Here is a 16,931-nt window from a genome sequence, read left to right on the forward strand (position 1 = left end):
TTAGAATTCACAGGGTTCCACCTCCCTGCCTAGCCAGGCTAAGCCTCTCACACAGGCTGCCATGCCTGCGATAATCTCCCCTCCTCGTTCCCTTTCGCTCCTTCTCTCTCTATCCTCCTATCCCTTTCCTTTTCTGTTCCCAAAGGCGGCTTCGCACAAAAGAGATGCAGTGCAATTCATTGTTGGATCTGATTTCTATTGATCTATTGAAAAAATTTGCTCCGTGAGATATATGATAGCACTCCAGCAGTGCTGATGATCTTCTCTTTACCACTGCCCTTTTTTCATCTGTTTAAACAAATAAATAAACTGATTCATTCTGGTCACTTGAAATGACAGCCTTTGTGGGATGTATATTTTTTTGCGAGGGTGTATCAATCAATTGAGCATCCGGCTCCGGCGGGCAGCGGGTAAACACTTTTGTTGCCTCTGAAGTGTCCAGAGACAGAAAAGAAATGGCCAGGCAATCCACTTACTTTAAATCTAGCAGAGAAATAACAGCAGCGACTAAACTGCCACTAAACAAAATAGCGACTGAAAAAAGCAGCTGAGGGCGTTTGATGTTTTTCATTGAAGTAGTGTAGCGCTCATCGTATTGTTCACAGCCTCTTGTCACCACCCCACTTATTACTGCGAGGGGGTCATTTAATGTGAAGTCTGCTTTAAACAACGAGAAAACTTGGTCGGTCCGCGCAGGACCAATTGGCTTTGCTGCCATGGTGACACAGCACTCGACAAAAACATCTGACAATTCAATTGATTTTGGAAATACCGGAGGCTCTTATTTTTGTGTTTGTTCGAGTAAAAAAGATTTAAATTTAGCTCTATAAATAACCGTGGCAATAAAACAAGAGGCTATAGCCTTGTCAACCATTCCACCATAAGCACTGTCTTGTTGATTCTGATTACATGACAGTTGACAGGTGTACACTTCACCTATGTAGGAATGACGCGCTTTCATATCTCTTCCTTTTGACCCTTCTGTTCTATAAATATTGTGCTTGTGCTTATTTGTATTGAGTGACAGAGTGAGCCAGAGAGAATAGTGCTGAGCTGGCCCCGGGGCTGCTGTGCATATAAAGGATGAAGGCCAGTGTATGCAGTCTGTAATATACAGCCATCTGATCAGCGTAAGATTGTAAAGAAATCATGAGACTTACCTACAGCTGCCACCTCGCTAGACTAGACGCACTGTTCTTCTCCATGGAAAATCCATTAGCCGTAATGAGTTAACAAGATTTCCTGTAGCTACACATTATACAATAAAAACCAGCACACAGCAGCGGTATGTAGTATGTTTTTTAAACTCCCGCTGCTCTTATTTAAACTTGTCTTTAAATGCAACCCTCCCCACTCCTCTGGACATAGCCCAATAGTGTCCTCTATTTTCACTGAAATAGATATTCCCTTTGTTGTCTGTGTGATTTATTGAAGTCTTCCCACAAGTGGAAGCCCCCAGGAAATTGCCTGGAATGGCCCTAAATTGGTTTATGATTGTGTGGTGTGGGCCGGTGCTGTTATGGTTCTAATATTATGCCCTCCACTCCTTGGCATCTATATTAAATTGATCTGTATTGTTTTCATGGAGTGCCTGTTGAAGCTTGTTAATTCCACTGCCGCTTCAGGCTGGTGGTGCCGTTCCAAAAACACCCAGGTGGCTCCGTGGTGGAATCTGAGCCTCGACTCTCTAAAGTACGGCACAACAAAAAATGAGGAAGCCCATAACTGTTAATCCGGCTGGGGTCAGGGTGCAACAGCGCACAGGACTACGGGTTTTGTTTTAGGCCAGTCCAGAGCTGTAAGAGTTAACGTGGATCAGCTGCATGGTGAGTATGTGCGTGGAATGGCTACTGACAGACTGCTAATGAGGCCATTATCAGCTCTGGTCGTCTCCTCTCCTCCCGGGGCACCAGTGGATGCTTTGCACCACATCTCAATTGAATTCCATTCCACAGGGCTTGTTTACAGTAAATACGTTTGCTTCAATTAATCCAAGACGAGTGCGAAACACATGACCGGGCCAGTCTAAATGCTCAAATTTAGTGTGTTGTGGCTGGTTCCGCTCAGTCGCTGCCAGAGTCAACTACACTGTCACGAATTCTGTTCCATACTCGGGGGTAAAAAGACATTATTGGCTAAAATGATGCTACTGATGGTCACACATCAGTGATCTCCACAATAATACCCACAGACATTTGACCATCAGTGTCTTTGTGGCTTAATCAATGCCCTAATGAACAAGTATTAGCATGGTATTGGCATACTGTCACTGGTAATGAGGAGCAGTCAAGGAAGAGTGTGATCAAGAGCAAATGAAGCAGCTTTGCTGGAAACATTTCTCCTTGGGGAGGCGTGGGCTTTTAAGGACAATTATATACAGTCAGAGGCAATATATCTGTTTTAAAGCAAAAAGGATACAACAATAGCAAAGTTTTTTATTAGTTGTTTTTCTTAAAGGTCCACCTCACCAAAATTTCGACAAAGTATATATTTTTTCAGTTACCTGTTGTAGCGTCTGGCTTTGCAAAGATTTCTGCTGCCAAATTAATAAAATGGAGATGAATGGAGCTTCTTGTGCTCTCAATATTAAAAACATCAAGTTCTTGTGGCTACAGTTTATATGAGAACTCTTTTTCCTTACTTTACATCAGAGGTTAAACAAAGTCCAAATAAAGGAAAGTAACATAGAAAAAATGTATCATCCTTACTGGTGATTTATTTAAACTTTTAACCTCTGATGTAAAGTTGATACAATCTTATCAGTTTATGGCATTACATAGCAACAGTGGAGAGATGACAGGAAATCAAGGGGAAGAGACATGGAGAATGACGGCAACAAAATTCCCCCACCACAGTTGCGGTTCATGCTTCTTGTGAAAAATCATAATGTCAGTCACAACATCTGTGTCCCCAGAAAGTTACCAAGTTATTCTGTGATGATCAGCAGAACAAGGACTGTCGGTAGGAAGTAGCTAGCGCGGTGGTTTGCGAAAACAAATGCAGAGCTAATGTGGACATCCAGTGATGCCTGCTCAGGCCTGTGAGAGCTGACCAATCAGAGGAGACTGGGCTTTTCAGGATGGGAGCTTTAAAGAGACTAATGGTGCTGCAGCAATGGGCAGTATGAGAAAAATGTGTCTTAAACACAAGGGCATGTAAATATTTAGTGGGAGCTGATGAGACAAGTTAGAAGACAATGAAAATCGTGTGAGACCTGTGGTTCTGTGCGTTCTTGTTTTTAAATGCAACGAGTCGAGCAGTTTTTCTTTCTGTACCGAAAAGAATTCGGTGCAAAATTTTGTAGGTTTCACTTTTTATCTTTAGAAGTAGTCAGTATTTGCTTCATAATTCTCCAAACCTGTAGGGAGTTATCTGAGATCTGCACTTATTTGCCACATAGAGTTTGTAAGCAGACAAAACATGTGCTCCTTCCAACCCCTCCCCTGATGTTCAGATGGTAATATGGATGTTATCCTCCTCTCAGATTTTCTTGGATAACCACCTGGCAGACTCAACCCCTGCTATCACGTTTTGTTTGTAACCGTAGCTCAGTGTCGAGCCTCCATTTGGTTCTAGGGAGACTGAGACGGCAGCAAGTTTCAGTGAGACGACCACAGATAGTGGCAGTTAAACATGTTCCTGCGTGGGCCCTGGCCCTGACTCATCTGGTGAACTTTTAAGATCTTGTGGGACGATGACAAACATCTAAATGAGACGACTGTGCTGTCTCTGACGTAACATTGTTTTGAATAGTTTACCAGGGCCTGTCTGCACATAGTTTGTATCCCATGCACGCTCCATTTGATGCTATCAGCCTCTGAATGATATTTTGTTCATTAGACAGTGTGCAATAAGAGACCAGTGTTGACACAACGTGAGTTAATGTGTTTAGTGTCTCTAATGGATCATAGAGATTCTAATGAAACATTGTCATGGGAAGATTTATGTTGCAAGTTGCTGAGTACTCATTTCCATTTTATATGTGGTTTGAGGTACCTTTATTCAATGAACTGAACACAATGGGAGGCATCAGCTGGATATAGATATGTTGTGTGCGAAACAGGAATAAATAAATAAATAATCAATGTCTATCATACTATCACTCTGTTGATATGAAATTCTTGCCGAACATAGTGCCGTGGCAAAGATACAGTGCTGCTGTCGTGGTATTAATATTAAACAACTGTAGAGAATGCCAAATATCCAAGTTTAAAATATTGGTGATGCAAATCTTTTTTCTTTTTTTTTCACCCTTTAACTCCTAGATATCAGATACTGCAGCCTGAAACGGAGGCTGTATGATGTTTGTCTTGTAGATGATTTGAGCGCCAGCTTATTCATGGAGAAGCCAAATGCAATGTGGTTATTGGCCAAGGCTGGATTGCACTAAAACCAGAATATTGTATCAGAGAGAGGCAGCTGGTTAGGAGTCAGAACAGATTATCATATGAGAGAGGATGAGCGAGGAGAGGGGGAGGAGAGACAGAGAGAGAGAGAGAGAGACAGAGAGAGAGAGAGAGAGAGAGAGAGAAGTAGGGACTGGAATGGGAAGCAGGGGGCGAGAGCGAGGGGCACGGGAGGGAGAGAGGGAGAAATGATAGCAAGAAACTCATCGCCCAGTCGCTGTGGGGTGGAGGGGATCATCCAAACCCTTCCGTCACTATCTCCCCTTCTTCACCTGTCAGAAAGAGTGTGTGAGAGCGGTCGTGTGTGTGTGTGTGAGACAGAGAGAGAGAGAGAGGAGAGAGAGAGAGAGAGCGGGGCATGCGGGTCCTCTGAGAGGTCAGAGGAAGAAGCTGAGGCTCCACTCATCTTCTCTCTGTGTAGGGCCCACCGCTGCTCGCAGACATCTGGCCTCACACTGATCACTCATATCTACAGACAGGGAGGAGGAGAAGGAGCGGAGCGCTTCGATCTTTGAGCCACTGAAAAATTACAGATCCCTTTTTATCCAGACTCTCCACTTCTCCTTTTTTGTTGCTTTCTCTATCTGTTGTTTCCTCTGCTATTGCCCCCCTCCTTTCCTCTCTCATCCCCGTCTAGCCTTTTATCCCCCTCTTTGACTCTTTTTTCTTATCCTTGACATTGCACCATTTTATTTTTTTTTTTAAAGAAAAACCAAGAGGGTAGAAGGGGTGCAGAACAAGAGCGTGAAAAACTGGTGTCTGCTCAAACTGGTTCTGACTTTATCCTTACGCACTATAAAGATAAGCCACAGAAGATAGCGGCGAGTGTGCTGTGTCTAGCAAGCCGGTATACAAGGCTCTGACTGCAATCAGTGGGAAGAGGGCCAGCTTCCCTGCCTGAGCTCTCAGCGCCCCTACTGGCTGCATGCTGTGCCAATCAAAGGCTAGTGGGTGGGGAGCAGTCAGACATGAACACTGATGTCACAGTCACATGGATTCTGGTGTGGTCATGCTCGGAGGCTGAGAGACAGAGCTGTGCTGGCCAGCTGCTGCTGAGACAGCAGTGGAGGGTTTTGCGCTGGTGATAGTTGTTCTCTTATGGACTCGAAGCTTAATGATGTATTTTGTGATTTCAGCTATGAAAGGTAAGAGCAAAATGCATGCTGATCCTGCACCCAGAGTAACAAGTAGGGAAGTACGGCTCCGCTATTCATAGCCTGCCAACTCTTTGCATTTCATTTGCAAGGCATGAGTGTGACAGAGAGAGAGAGAAAGAGAGAGCGAGCGAGGGGAGGTGAAGAGGGAGAAATACAGTAATACAGTTCTGAATGCATGCAAGGGAATTAATATTTCTTTTCATGCATGAGTAGAATTTCTTCTTTTTTGTTTTATCCAGAAACAGAGGTAGAATTTTTTAACCTATACAAATCTGTAAAGGTATTTTGCTTTGCTTTTTTTTTTTTAAATTATTCTCAGTGTGTGTTTCTGTCACTGCTACTGTTGTGTGGGGTGCTGTGGAAACCACAGCCGGCGTAATCTTTGCACGGGTTACGTCTCTGACAAGAACAGCTCCCGAGCTTCTGAGCAGAAGTTTTTTTGGCGTAGATGCGAGGTAGCATGCAGGGAAGGGGGGCAAAGGGTCGTATAGGGAGGGAAGGGGGGGTAAGTGTCGCTTTTCTTCTTTCTGCCCCGTTCTTAATCCTGTTGTTCCAGTCCAGAGGACATGTCTGTTCCGCGGGAAGATGTGCGTGGCGGTGTTGAACGTGGGTCGCAGACGGGCGACAAGGCACTGGCGCGACTGGCAAACTGTGATTCTTTGAGTTGATACTGGTGCATGTGTGTATATCCGTGTGTGCGTGTGCGTGCGAGTGTGTTGTGTTCCACTGACCTATTTTTTGGGTAGTCGGGTTTACATGTGTGGCCATGAGAGCAGGACTGGGTCCTCCCAGTCGCTCTGATGTTGATCTAGTATGCTTAATCCAAGCTCTTCCACCCCCTCCATCATACAGGCATACATGCGCATACACACATCCACGCAGACAGACGCCGAGAGTGCACTGAGACAGCCCGGCACACACTTCTCTCATGCATGCTTGCACACACAAAACACGCACATGATCGTGTTTTTACACACATATGAATACACTCTCTTTCTTCCATATAGAGAGAAGTGAGCAGCCAGATTTAAAACATATGTGCTCACACGCACTCATGAAACAATCAAATACAATAACCACGAGGAGGCACAGGCTGCTGTCAGTCTGGGTTGAATGCAAAATGTCAGTAATGATCATTTGATGTGATGCTTCCTGCTTTTTTGTTTTCCCACCTGTTCAAAAATACATTTACGTTTGTGTGTTTTAAAAATCATATTAACCGTCAATACAAAAACGCAGGGGAGCATATTTAAAAGACTCATGTCTATTAATATGTATAGATATAATTAAAAGTGCCATTACTAAAAATATATATTGTGATAAATTAGTTATTGTGATAGGAACCCTTACAGCTTATCTAAATTTGAGTGTTTTCATATTAGTTTGCCACCTTTGCTGTTCTTCCTCTTTGTGTGAAAGTGGTAGCTCTGAGCACAGCGTTAATTTCCTTTTTTGGGAATGCATTTACAAAGTGAGGCTCACAGTTACTGGTGAAATTGTGTCAATTTGAGAGAGAGTGCATTCTTATTTCCAGTGAGACACATATGAAAAATGGCCTTTGACCTAATGTCCTTTGTATGCAATTCATAGAGAAGAGCTTTATGAGATCTTTTTTTTCACGTTTTGGGACAGAGTCGAGTGTCTTTTTGCTGTCCAGCATTTTTAAATCCTTTTTTTTTTTTTTTTTTAAAGTGTGCCGTGTACACTGCAAATTAATTTCGAGATATTCCCTCTCCTCTTCACCCAGTGTCGTTTTTTTCCATCTTCATCAATTAATTTAATTGTGATTTAATTTTAGGCATTTTCTGTTTGTCATCGGCAATTAACCCGCACAGAAGCCAGTTTCTGCCTGTCTGCCAGTCCTTATGTCTTCTTTAAGCCCTGTCTTACCCCTTATTGCCACTTTCACTTTGATAGGAGCTGCTCCCTTCATGATAGGTTACTGTGACAATGTCAGAAATGAAATTAAAATGTGAACAAGCTGTATAATTGGAAACTAATTTAAACGGCAGTGGTAATTTCTGCCTGAAAATGGTCAGTGAAATGGATGAACAGTACAATGACTCGCTGCCTTGGCATCCACTACCTTATTGTTATGTTAATATTGTTCGTGCTGCACGTGCTGTTTTTTTAGTGACTTTTTAAAATTGTTTTTCATTCTGTAAACTACAAAATAATTCTAATGTATTATACCAAACATCTCTACGTGTCTCTGTGGCTTTGTCTCTACCCTGCACCCCCCCTTCTTCCCACCTCTCCCTCTCTATTCAGCCTCTCTACCACACCACTGCCTCTCAAGTACCTAATTACCTGTAATGGAAACATCCCTCTCATTACCCCATGCAAATTAACCAGCCTACTCAGCACAATTAAGATGAAAATTCCAATTACATAATTAAAGAAAGTTGTTTGATGTGTGGATCAACAGAAAAAGGTAAAAAAAAGAAAAAGTGCATCTCATCTACAGTACAGATAATTAACCCTTCAAAAAACAGCATTATTGTGGCGAGGTATACGTAGCAGCAGTGTTCATAGCATGGCCCAGTAAGCCACGAGAGTGCATGCAGACTGAACATAAATATGTGATTTAGCACGAGTGTGTACTAGACTGTGAAAAATGTTCTGGGGCCGTAGAGAAGGTGAAGCCAAATATCTTGTGATAGGCGCTTTAAGGCTATGTTAACAAGGCTGTAAATATTTGCTGTAGATTCAGTAGTCTTTGTCTCTTTCTATCAGTGGCCGATTGAAGTGCTCACTACCCAGTGCTGCAGGCTCTCACACATTAAAGCAGAGGTTAACAAGATTGGCTATTATCCAGTTAGGGACTGAGGACATGAAGAGCCAAAGGAAAAATCGCCACAGATTAAGGGTAAGGTAAATATAGCACAAGTCACCAGCAAGGGTTTAAAATAAAAGACCCAATTACAAAGAGGGAATATTTTAAGAAGTCTTATATCTGATGTTAAAAAAAGCATTTGTTTTAGTCTGTGATTAAACTTGTTTTACTTTAAGTGAGTCCAATACCAATATTGATAATACGAAACTTAATTTCGTCTCAACTAAAATGAGCATTTGAAAAATATTTTTTAAGGATCATTTACATGTTACAGTCAAAAAGTGGCAAGACAAACAGGAGTGACTCTGCCAAAAGGTGGGTGTGTGTGCTTCAGCCCTCTCTCTGGCTGGCTGAGGAAGTCGAATGGCGTCCTCACAGGTTATTAAAGTGTGCGAGGTGTGCCAGTCTGTGCTGTGCACACTCAGACGAACATCCCGGCTGCCTGACTGTGTGTGGAGCTACTGGTTAATGAGATATTGACTGCCCATTGAGAGCATGGATTTTTGATTTGGCTCCATAGAAGTTGGGGGGGAGTGGGGGGAGGGAGGTGCGAGGTGAGAAGAGGAGACCAGTGATGGGCACAAACTTATGAACTTGATGAGCTTTGTTTTTGAATTTCCAATAGTTGGTGTTGTTTAATATGATTATTTTTATTGGAAATTCTAGCAAGTCTTCTGAAATTATTATTATTATTAACGCCTGTGAGCCAGCCTGTACTTAATAACATAAATCGGACAGTAGATGATCATAATCAATCATGTGTGTTGGCAACAGTAAGAATAGATAATAAAATCAATCATCTAGACGATGGTAAAGAGTTACCACAAAATACAATTAATAAAAACGGAATTCTTAATCTGTGTAATGTTTCCTAAAATTGTACATCATTGTACAGAAGGAGTTTTGATAAAGAGGAACTGATATAAAAATGTAAATCTTCCCAGCACGACGTATTGATAACTGTGGAATTTATTGTCATTGTGTCACTTCGTATCCACGTCTGAGTTTTTATACTGTACAAACATTAATCTGCTACTCCATCCGAGCCATTACCAGGGTGCCAGACAGCTCTTGTCAGTCATCTTGTCTTGTCAGTCACACCTCGTGGTTTTGACAGATTAGTCCAATCACAGGCAAGGTTAAATGACTCTGCTGTCCTGAGCCCAATCACACAGCGGGGTACAACAAACAGCAGCGGCTCGAGATAACCATCAAGGCTACATGAGATGATTTTTGTTCATTCTGCAACATCCGCACTGGGTTCATGCAGGGTTCTCGATTTGGCTCCCCAGTCAGGTAAAACACCGAGCTGGGCTTAGTCAAATGCCTCTAACTTAAGGGTAATTTCCTACTTTACTTTCACTCTGTATTTCAGGAGTCACTTATAGATCCTTTGAAGTGTCTCCCTGTCATGCAGCATTTAGCTGCTGATAGAATACTTCCTCTGTCAGCGCTCCTTAGATAATCATATACCACAGTCCATGGAGTTAAAGAACATTTTTACTTTCATTTTTTTTCTCTTTCTTCCTGTAGCTTCCGCCGTAGAATATGTACAAAGGCTGTTCACAGAAACCCTTTGCTCTGCATTCCAATGAATTTCTGGTCATTTAGAATACAGCTATGCAAACTCTCGGGGTGAACTTTTCTGCTTACATTATTTAAAAAAATGTCAAACACTAAGATTAATAATGAGAATAAATAACATGTCTTCGGCCTCACGTGCCCTGTTTTACCCTCATAGGCTTTGCCCCTCGGGGCTCAGAAGTTAACAGTGTTTTAAGAGAGTGAAGGGTGAAGTTTTTTTTTTTCTCCCCTGTACTTTCATTCTGAGCTTGTTTCGTACCATTGTGGTTTTTTTTTTTCCCTCTTTGGGCCTCTGGAGGACTGTCCATTGGCTTTTTGAAGTTGCATCAAAGAGGAAATGGGGGAGAAAAAGCATTATTGATTTTGCGTTTTGTCTGACTCAAACACTGAGGACAGAGAAACACATAAGGAGTTAGGTGTTGGCAGTGGGGCAGCTCCATCTCTTGTGTGTGAGCCATAGGGAGACGGGGGGGGGGGGGGGGGGGGGGAGGTAGAAGGTGAAGAGGAACACCAGACATCGCTAATACGACTCCCGCTGGAGTCATATGCTCAGTCGTCTCGCTTCCATCAGTTCTCCTCTCCTTTCTTTTGTTAATGGTGGAGCGAATAAAGCCCCACTACTGTACCGGCTGGAGACAAACCCTCGCCTTTTGCCGGCACGTCGGATAGCTTTTCCTCCTCCTCCATCAGGCCGGTGACTCCCGAGCTCTGACAGCACTCTCCAGTTGACCTGCTTTTCCATGAAACACCAAGCTGCTCTCTTCTCAGTTGTAATCAGATCTCCCTGCTAGGCAAGCATGCCGGCAGCAGGCAAGAAGAGGAGTATTGTTTGTGGTGGTTTATCACCTTTATCCTCCTCCTGTGTCAGCCCAGCAGAGGTGACATGAGAGTGGAGTACTTTTCTGGTGTTAATGTGACCTAGGGTGACTAAAAAGGAGCTCAGTGACAGCCGCCGATAAGAGCTGTCACCAGTATCGCTCACTCAGCAACTGTGCTATAGAAATATGGTATGGCCATGTTCTTTGAACTTGGTTGGCAGTGATATCCTAGGTTGCACATATGGAAGTCTCTGGAATTTGCATGAACAAAAAGCACTGTAAATAGCGACGGCATGGCCGGAATTGCAGCGAAAGTATGCCGTATAGTCCGTGAACGAGGAAGGGTCAGAGGTCACAGCATGCTAAGTCACACTCCCCTCCGCTCCATGGAGAGCGTCTGCGGCATCTAGGGACCCCGGCGGGGGAACAAAGAATGAAAAATGAGAGGTGCATGGAATTTTGATGAGACAAGGGAGCAGGCAGCGTTATAACAAAGATCGTCACAACATGCGCTCCGTCGCTTGATTAGAAAAGGGAGAGAAGTGTGTGAGGCGTTTGATTACATGTCCCAGCAGAGGCCATTAGGGGCTCTACTTGTAGGATGGCATCATTTACACTCATCTGATCTGGAGTCTTGCGCTGATGAACAAACAAAGATGTGTGTGAATCCTCCTGAGCACTAGGGGGTGCTCTTCAAGAGAGACAGCAGATATGAATACCCAAGTTTTTGAAGTTGTCTTCTAACTTCACCATCCCCGCTCGTGATCAATGCTGGTTCCGTGTCACCATAAAGCCGCGGAATGTAACGGAGCATGTTTGAATCTCCCAGAGGAACCTGCGCAGGCCTCGGAGAAAACTAACGCTCAAGGATAGCAGCGTTAGGCCCTCCTCACCCCAAGTAAGATGCATGAAAGGAATTTTAACATCATAAATAACAAAGAAAAACAGCCTTGCCAGAACGGTCTGCTTAAGATTGATTTTTATGCACATGCATTCATTTGAAATAAAAGAAATGCTGTTTCAGTGCTAATTACAAAGATGAAAGGAAGTCGAATGTGCAAGGCAATGAACTTTGTTTAAAGGCGCAGCACATGGCTTATTCAGGGACATGGTGCTTGAATAAAATCCAGCCTCATTTATGTGACTCTAGAGTAGTGTTGAAACTGTATTTACACAGTTGGTACAAAGAGAAAAAAGATGCACTCCTTTGCACGCGAGTCAGGCAGCAGAGCCAACTAAACAATGCGTGTACTAGACAACGAGTGTGTGCATGTTTCCCAGCCGGAGCAAAGGGGTTAACTGGCTGTGGAGAGATCCTTGACCTATCTGAGATGAGCTCCCCGCCCCCTCCAGCAATGTGGAATATCTGATTGCTGATTATGAGTTTATTCCCCATCGTGCTGAGCCTTTTGCATGTCAGGATCCATTCCTCCCCAGCTGAACTGATTAAGGAGCTGGAGATGATGCTACAGCTCTCAGCGATTGCTGAAAGACTCTCAGAGAGCCTGGTAATCTGGAGTGCAGCTGGCAATCATCCACCGCTGACTTTTTTGTAGGCTTTTGGGGTTGTTTTGTTGTTTTCAAGTGGGTTCTTTTGGCATATTGTTGTCTTTGTTCCCCTGGGCTTCTTGTTTCTGGATGAGAGCTTTCCTAGTGCTGAGCGCAGGTCCTTGTCAACCTGGCTGCTCAGCTCAGCTCAGCCTGGTCCAGCCTCGACAACAACAGCATCAGCAAAGACCCTCGCTCAAAGTCTCAGGATGTGCTTATGATCACCTTCTTACAGGAGCCTAATTTGGGCAAAAAAAAAAAAAAAAAAAGGATCTTCATCCCAGATCTAATAAAGCTCTCTCTTTGCTCATTTTCACAGCTCCCAGAATCCAATGCACGGGACAAAGACATCAGATAAATTGAAAGAAATAGCTCCCCAGAAAACGTGTCCCCGTGTAAACTTTCAAGGGTTTACGTGGCGTTCAGTGGATTTCTGTTGCAAGGAAACAAATGGCTTTCTAGCAAAGAAGACTGGCACGGCTGCTTTATTTGCTTGCAGGGATCTGTCGCTTAGTTACAAATCAGCAGCTGTCGTCTCTAAGTTTTGTTTTTGTCAATAGTTGCAGGGGAGAGGAAGACAGTCGTGTTCCTACCGTGCTGATGGCTGTTTTTATGCCTTTAATGTGTAACTTGGGGCAACAGAGGAGGAATCTGCCCAAACAGAGCATTCTCAATTACTATCAAAGCTGTACAGCCCACTGCTAATGACGTCCTACTGTCAAACACATCACCCACAGTTTTACAGCTTACTGCTCGAATGCTTAAATGCTTTGTTAGCCAGCGAAACTACAATCAATACACTGCATACTGTCCGGTTAAGAATACTATATCACCAGCAGCATTAGGTGGTTGTACACAGGCTCAGGGACAGATACACACAGTCTAATAAACTGTGGAAGAGAGCTGCCATTCGCTCTTGTGCGTTTGTATTTGAAGCATCGTACGTATGGCATGCTACTGTTCTTGGATCTTGCAGTCGAGCTAATGGAGCTCCAAATGTGACACCATCAGTCCCAGTAAACAAATGGCTATTGTCTCAGCCCTGCTTCCTTTTGTAAATGAAATGTTTTTTTGTTTTTTTTTACGGTGCTACGCTGCTGTGATGAAAGACGCCAAACATGCTCCACACGAGAGTCGAAAAAAAAAAACACGGCGTCTGAGAAGTGATACGTGGGAAGCTCCTCCCAGACGGTGTGCGTTTCTTGGAGGGGATGTCATTTGTTTTGTTTTTTTATGGAGCAGGAAACATGCATATGAGACTCAATTATTTCACCTCAAATATGTATTCCATGCTGCAGTTATACATCATCATGATAATAATTTTTAAGAGAATGGATTGCTGTCACGGGTCTGATCTAAAGCTCAGGATTGCGTTTTCAGTGACCTGTCTTTGTTGCATAAAACACAGACGGATTCCGACTCTGTACATTCCTTCTCTACTGTATCAGCCTCCTTGTTCGGGGCTCATAATAGCTGTCACTGTGGTTAAAGTAAAGGCAAGAGGGCCAACAATCAAAGGCATGATGGGAGATAGATAAAAGCAGCTTTTCCTCAAATTGAGGATGATCAGAGCGAAATTGCTGTACGTTTGACATACCTTGCCCACTTGAGCGGGTAAGGATGTTGTTGTTTTTTTGTTTTTTTTTTATCTTTTGACACATGATTACACCGGGCCTTTCTGCTTTGATCTCAGCAAGGATTTTTTTTTCTTTCTCTTGATGTGGGATTATTATAATTTATACATAAGGGATTTTTTTTTTCTTTTTTTTTTTTCTTGAGCCTCAGCAAACTTGGGTAAACATAGTATACACATAGTAGATTAACATTGTATTCATTTACGCATTCTCATTAGCGAGCCCTAAGGTAATTAATCAGAGACTGCGTTATATGAGGGAGATAGACACCGTTCAAATAATTTATTCCTTTCTACTCTTACAGAGCGTGAGAAAAAGTGTCTGATCAATTCCTCCCTTAGATGTAGCTCTTTGAAGAGACATGCCGTGCCTTATGAGCGCACCACCACAGTATTTATTCTCTAAGAAACAGACGGCTGCGGACCTTTGAGTATGTACTGTACAAACATTGCAGGACGTTGTTGCCTCATCCTAATAGCCCACAATTCTCTCTCTATATAGAAACCCTGCCCCCCTCCCGAATTAACCCCATACAGTTGTAAAACATTCACTTTGCTGTCTTATGTTGCAGCACTGCAGCTTCTTTTTAGAGGTTTTGGTTTATTCTTGGTGTTCACAGAAAATAACCTCAAGAATTGACACTTAAAATACAGAAAGCCACATGCTAAGATTTGTGTGACTTTTTTTTTTGCATCAAGTAATGCAGATTATTTTCCAGGCACCTGATCAAACGCATTTTTGTATTTTACTGTTATGTATATGCACGCGATCCAGAAAATAACAGCAATGCGCCTCTATAACTTGCTAAATTTCAAATGACTAGAAGTAAATGCATCGCTAAAAACACAAAAACATTATCCAGTAATGCTAGCTGACGTAATGGCTTCGTGAAGTAATGCAGTGTGAGTAATGCCATCCTATTAAATGCTACCACGCAAGGTGCTTGCCTGACCATCAGCAGCAATTTGAGGTTCCGCGACAGGAGGAGATGGGTATTGAGCTGCCAACCCCTGCTATTAATAGACAATCGCTGACGGTTTCGCTACACACCAGCAACAAGGTGAAAATGACTGCACAAATTCCGATATTGATATGTTGGCCGATATACAAACATTTTACTTGTTGTAGGTGAGGAATGACATCAGTGCACTGAAACAGTCAGCATCACTGAGCATCTTTATCTGCAAGTTAATCTCTAAGAAAAAAAAAAAAGCTTTCATATCGGTGCGTATCGGACAACATACATGCTATATCTGTGATAATATCTGCAGACCGTCATATTGGTCATGTTGGTTTTCTCTTATGTAAAAACAATGGCTCAATCTGCTGCATAACAATTCTGCCAATGACTTTTTGTAGATGGCTTGATTACTAGCTAATTGCAACCAGTGTGAATTAATTTTGTGACTACATAAATGTGCCTTGAGGGCAGCGTCAGCCACTGATTAGATAATTGGTAGCTGCCCTGTAAATCAGGTGCTAACTGCGCGCATTTGCACAAAGCACAAATTGTACGAAGGTCCTGAAAAACGGTGTAATTTCAGAAGCTGTAAAGTTTGTCTGGAGTTTTCATAAAACGTATTACTAACATCTTTTTGTTGTAAATACGGTTATTTTGTCATTTCATATAATTGGTAGTGGTACAGAACTGTAAATCCAAACAAACGATTCAGATGGTGTTATTTTTCTTTTTTTTTTTTCGTTTCCATAATGCTTTTTTTTTTTTTTTTTTGTCGGTTCTATCACATTAAAGGTAAAAGCAGTGGTGGTGTAGGCATCCGACCTATTGTTCAGTTTGTATTGTAAACCAAACGTTATCCATAGGCGACAGATATTTTATGGCTGCTACTGATGTATGTTTGTGGGATGGATTTGATGTCACAATGGTACGTCCCTTGAACAACCACAAAAGCCTCCAATGATGACAGGTTTATTTTTAAAACTACAGGGAAGGCTTTCTGCAGATTAATCCCAGTGTATGGTTTCCATTGTGAAAGAAACAAATTGGGCTTCACGGAATTAGTGTGTTTGCTGCATAAATCTCAAATCTATTCCTGACACATACAATCGTGTTTAATGTGATTGGATGCTCTCGCGTTTGCCTTTGAGCGGAAGCGGAAGCGAACTTTCCCGACCGGATTAGAGCTCGAGGTGCGGTAATGATGGCTCAGTCTTTCTCTCCGTTGACCCAGGTGTGTTGTCTAAATACAATATGGATGTGCAGGGCTGCCTGTGTACTCCAGTGCTGGGAGACTATTTGCTGAAGGTCATTTGGGATCATAGCGTGCCATTAATAATTCCTGAAAGCATCCAACATCTCCATCTGTTCTCCTGCATCCATCGCTCCACTTCAAAGACAAAGGCAGCATCTGCAGGTAAGCATTAAACCTGCCCCCGGGCTTAGATGTTGGAGGTGGGATTCTTTGTTGAGAGAACATATCTCTGGTCATCAGGTCATGCTGCTCATATATTAGCCAATTAATGTTTGTATGTTTGCTCGCACAGCTTGAACCTTTGAACACACAAGCACACAAAGACTTACAGACGCACACTTACCGAGTGTGTTTTCTTTCAGCTTTCACTGGCTGAATCCAGTGTGGCACAGTCATTCCACACATACCCTTGCAGGCTACCGGCCTCTCTACAGGGATGCAATTACCACCCTCCATCGAGTCTAGCCGGTCAGCTTGACAAGGTGTTACCGGAGGAATTATCAAAGCTGATTTTAAACGAAGCATTTAATTACGTGCATTGTGTGTGTGTTTGTGTGTAGCTGACCAAATTCACCTGTGCGCCGGGCATACAGCGCGGTAAAAATCCAAACAGGTCTCAATGACAGACCCACTTCAGACGCGCGGGAGTCCTGCAGCGAGTAAATGGATGTTTGGCAGTGGCATGTGCTGCCCGGGCCTGGTGGGCGCAGTGGGCGAGGAGGCAAGTGCCTGGCT

The 16,931-nt window shown here is 43.0% G+C and overlaps 1 protein-coding gene across 2 annotated transcripts in view; it reads left to right on the forward strand.

Annotated features, from left to right (window-relative positions):
• Window positions 1-16,931, forward strand: part of roraa (RAR-related orphan receptor A, paralog a) — a 188,261-nt gene that overhangs the window by 139,494 nt on the left and 31,836 nt on the right. Inside the window, exon 1 of one of the 2 annotated variants that reach the window (XM_030427001.1) lies at window positions 5,393-5,551. The exons of the other annotated variant lie outside the window; for it this stretch is intronic. Coding sequence (XP_030282861.1) covers window positions 5,521-5,551 — 31 coding nt within the window. The 5' untranslated portion in view covers window positions 5,393-5,520. Of the gene's footprint in view, window positions 1-5,392; window positions 5,552-16,931 lie in introns of those variants that run through there. 2 annotated transcript variants of the gene reach the window in all.

The sequence above is a fragment of the Sparus aurata genome, chromosome 8 (assembly GCF_900880675.1).
Source record: "Sparus aurata chromosome 8, fSpaAur1.1, whole genome shotgun sequence".
Lineage (NCBI taxonomy): Eukaryota > Metazoa > Chordata > Actinopteri > Spariformes > Sparidae > Sparus > Sparus aurata.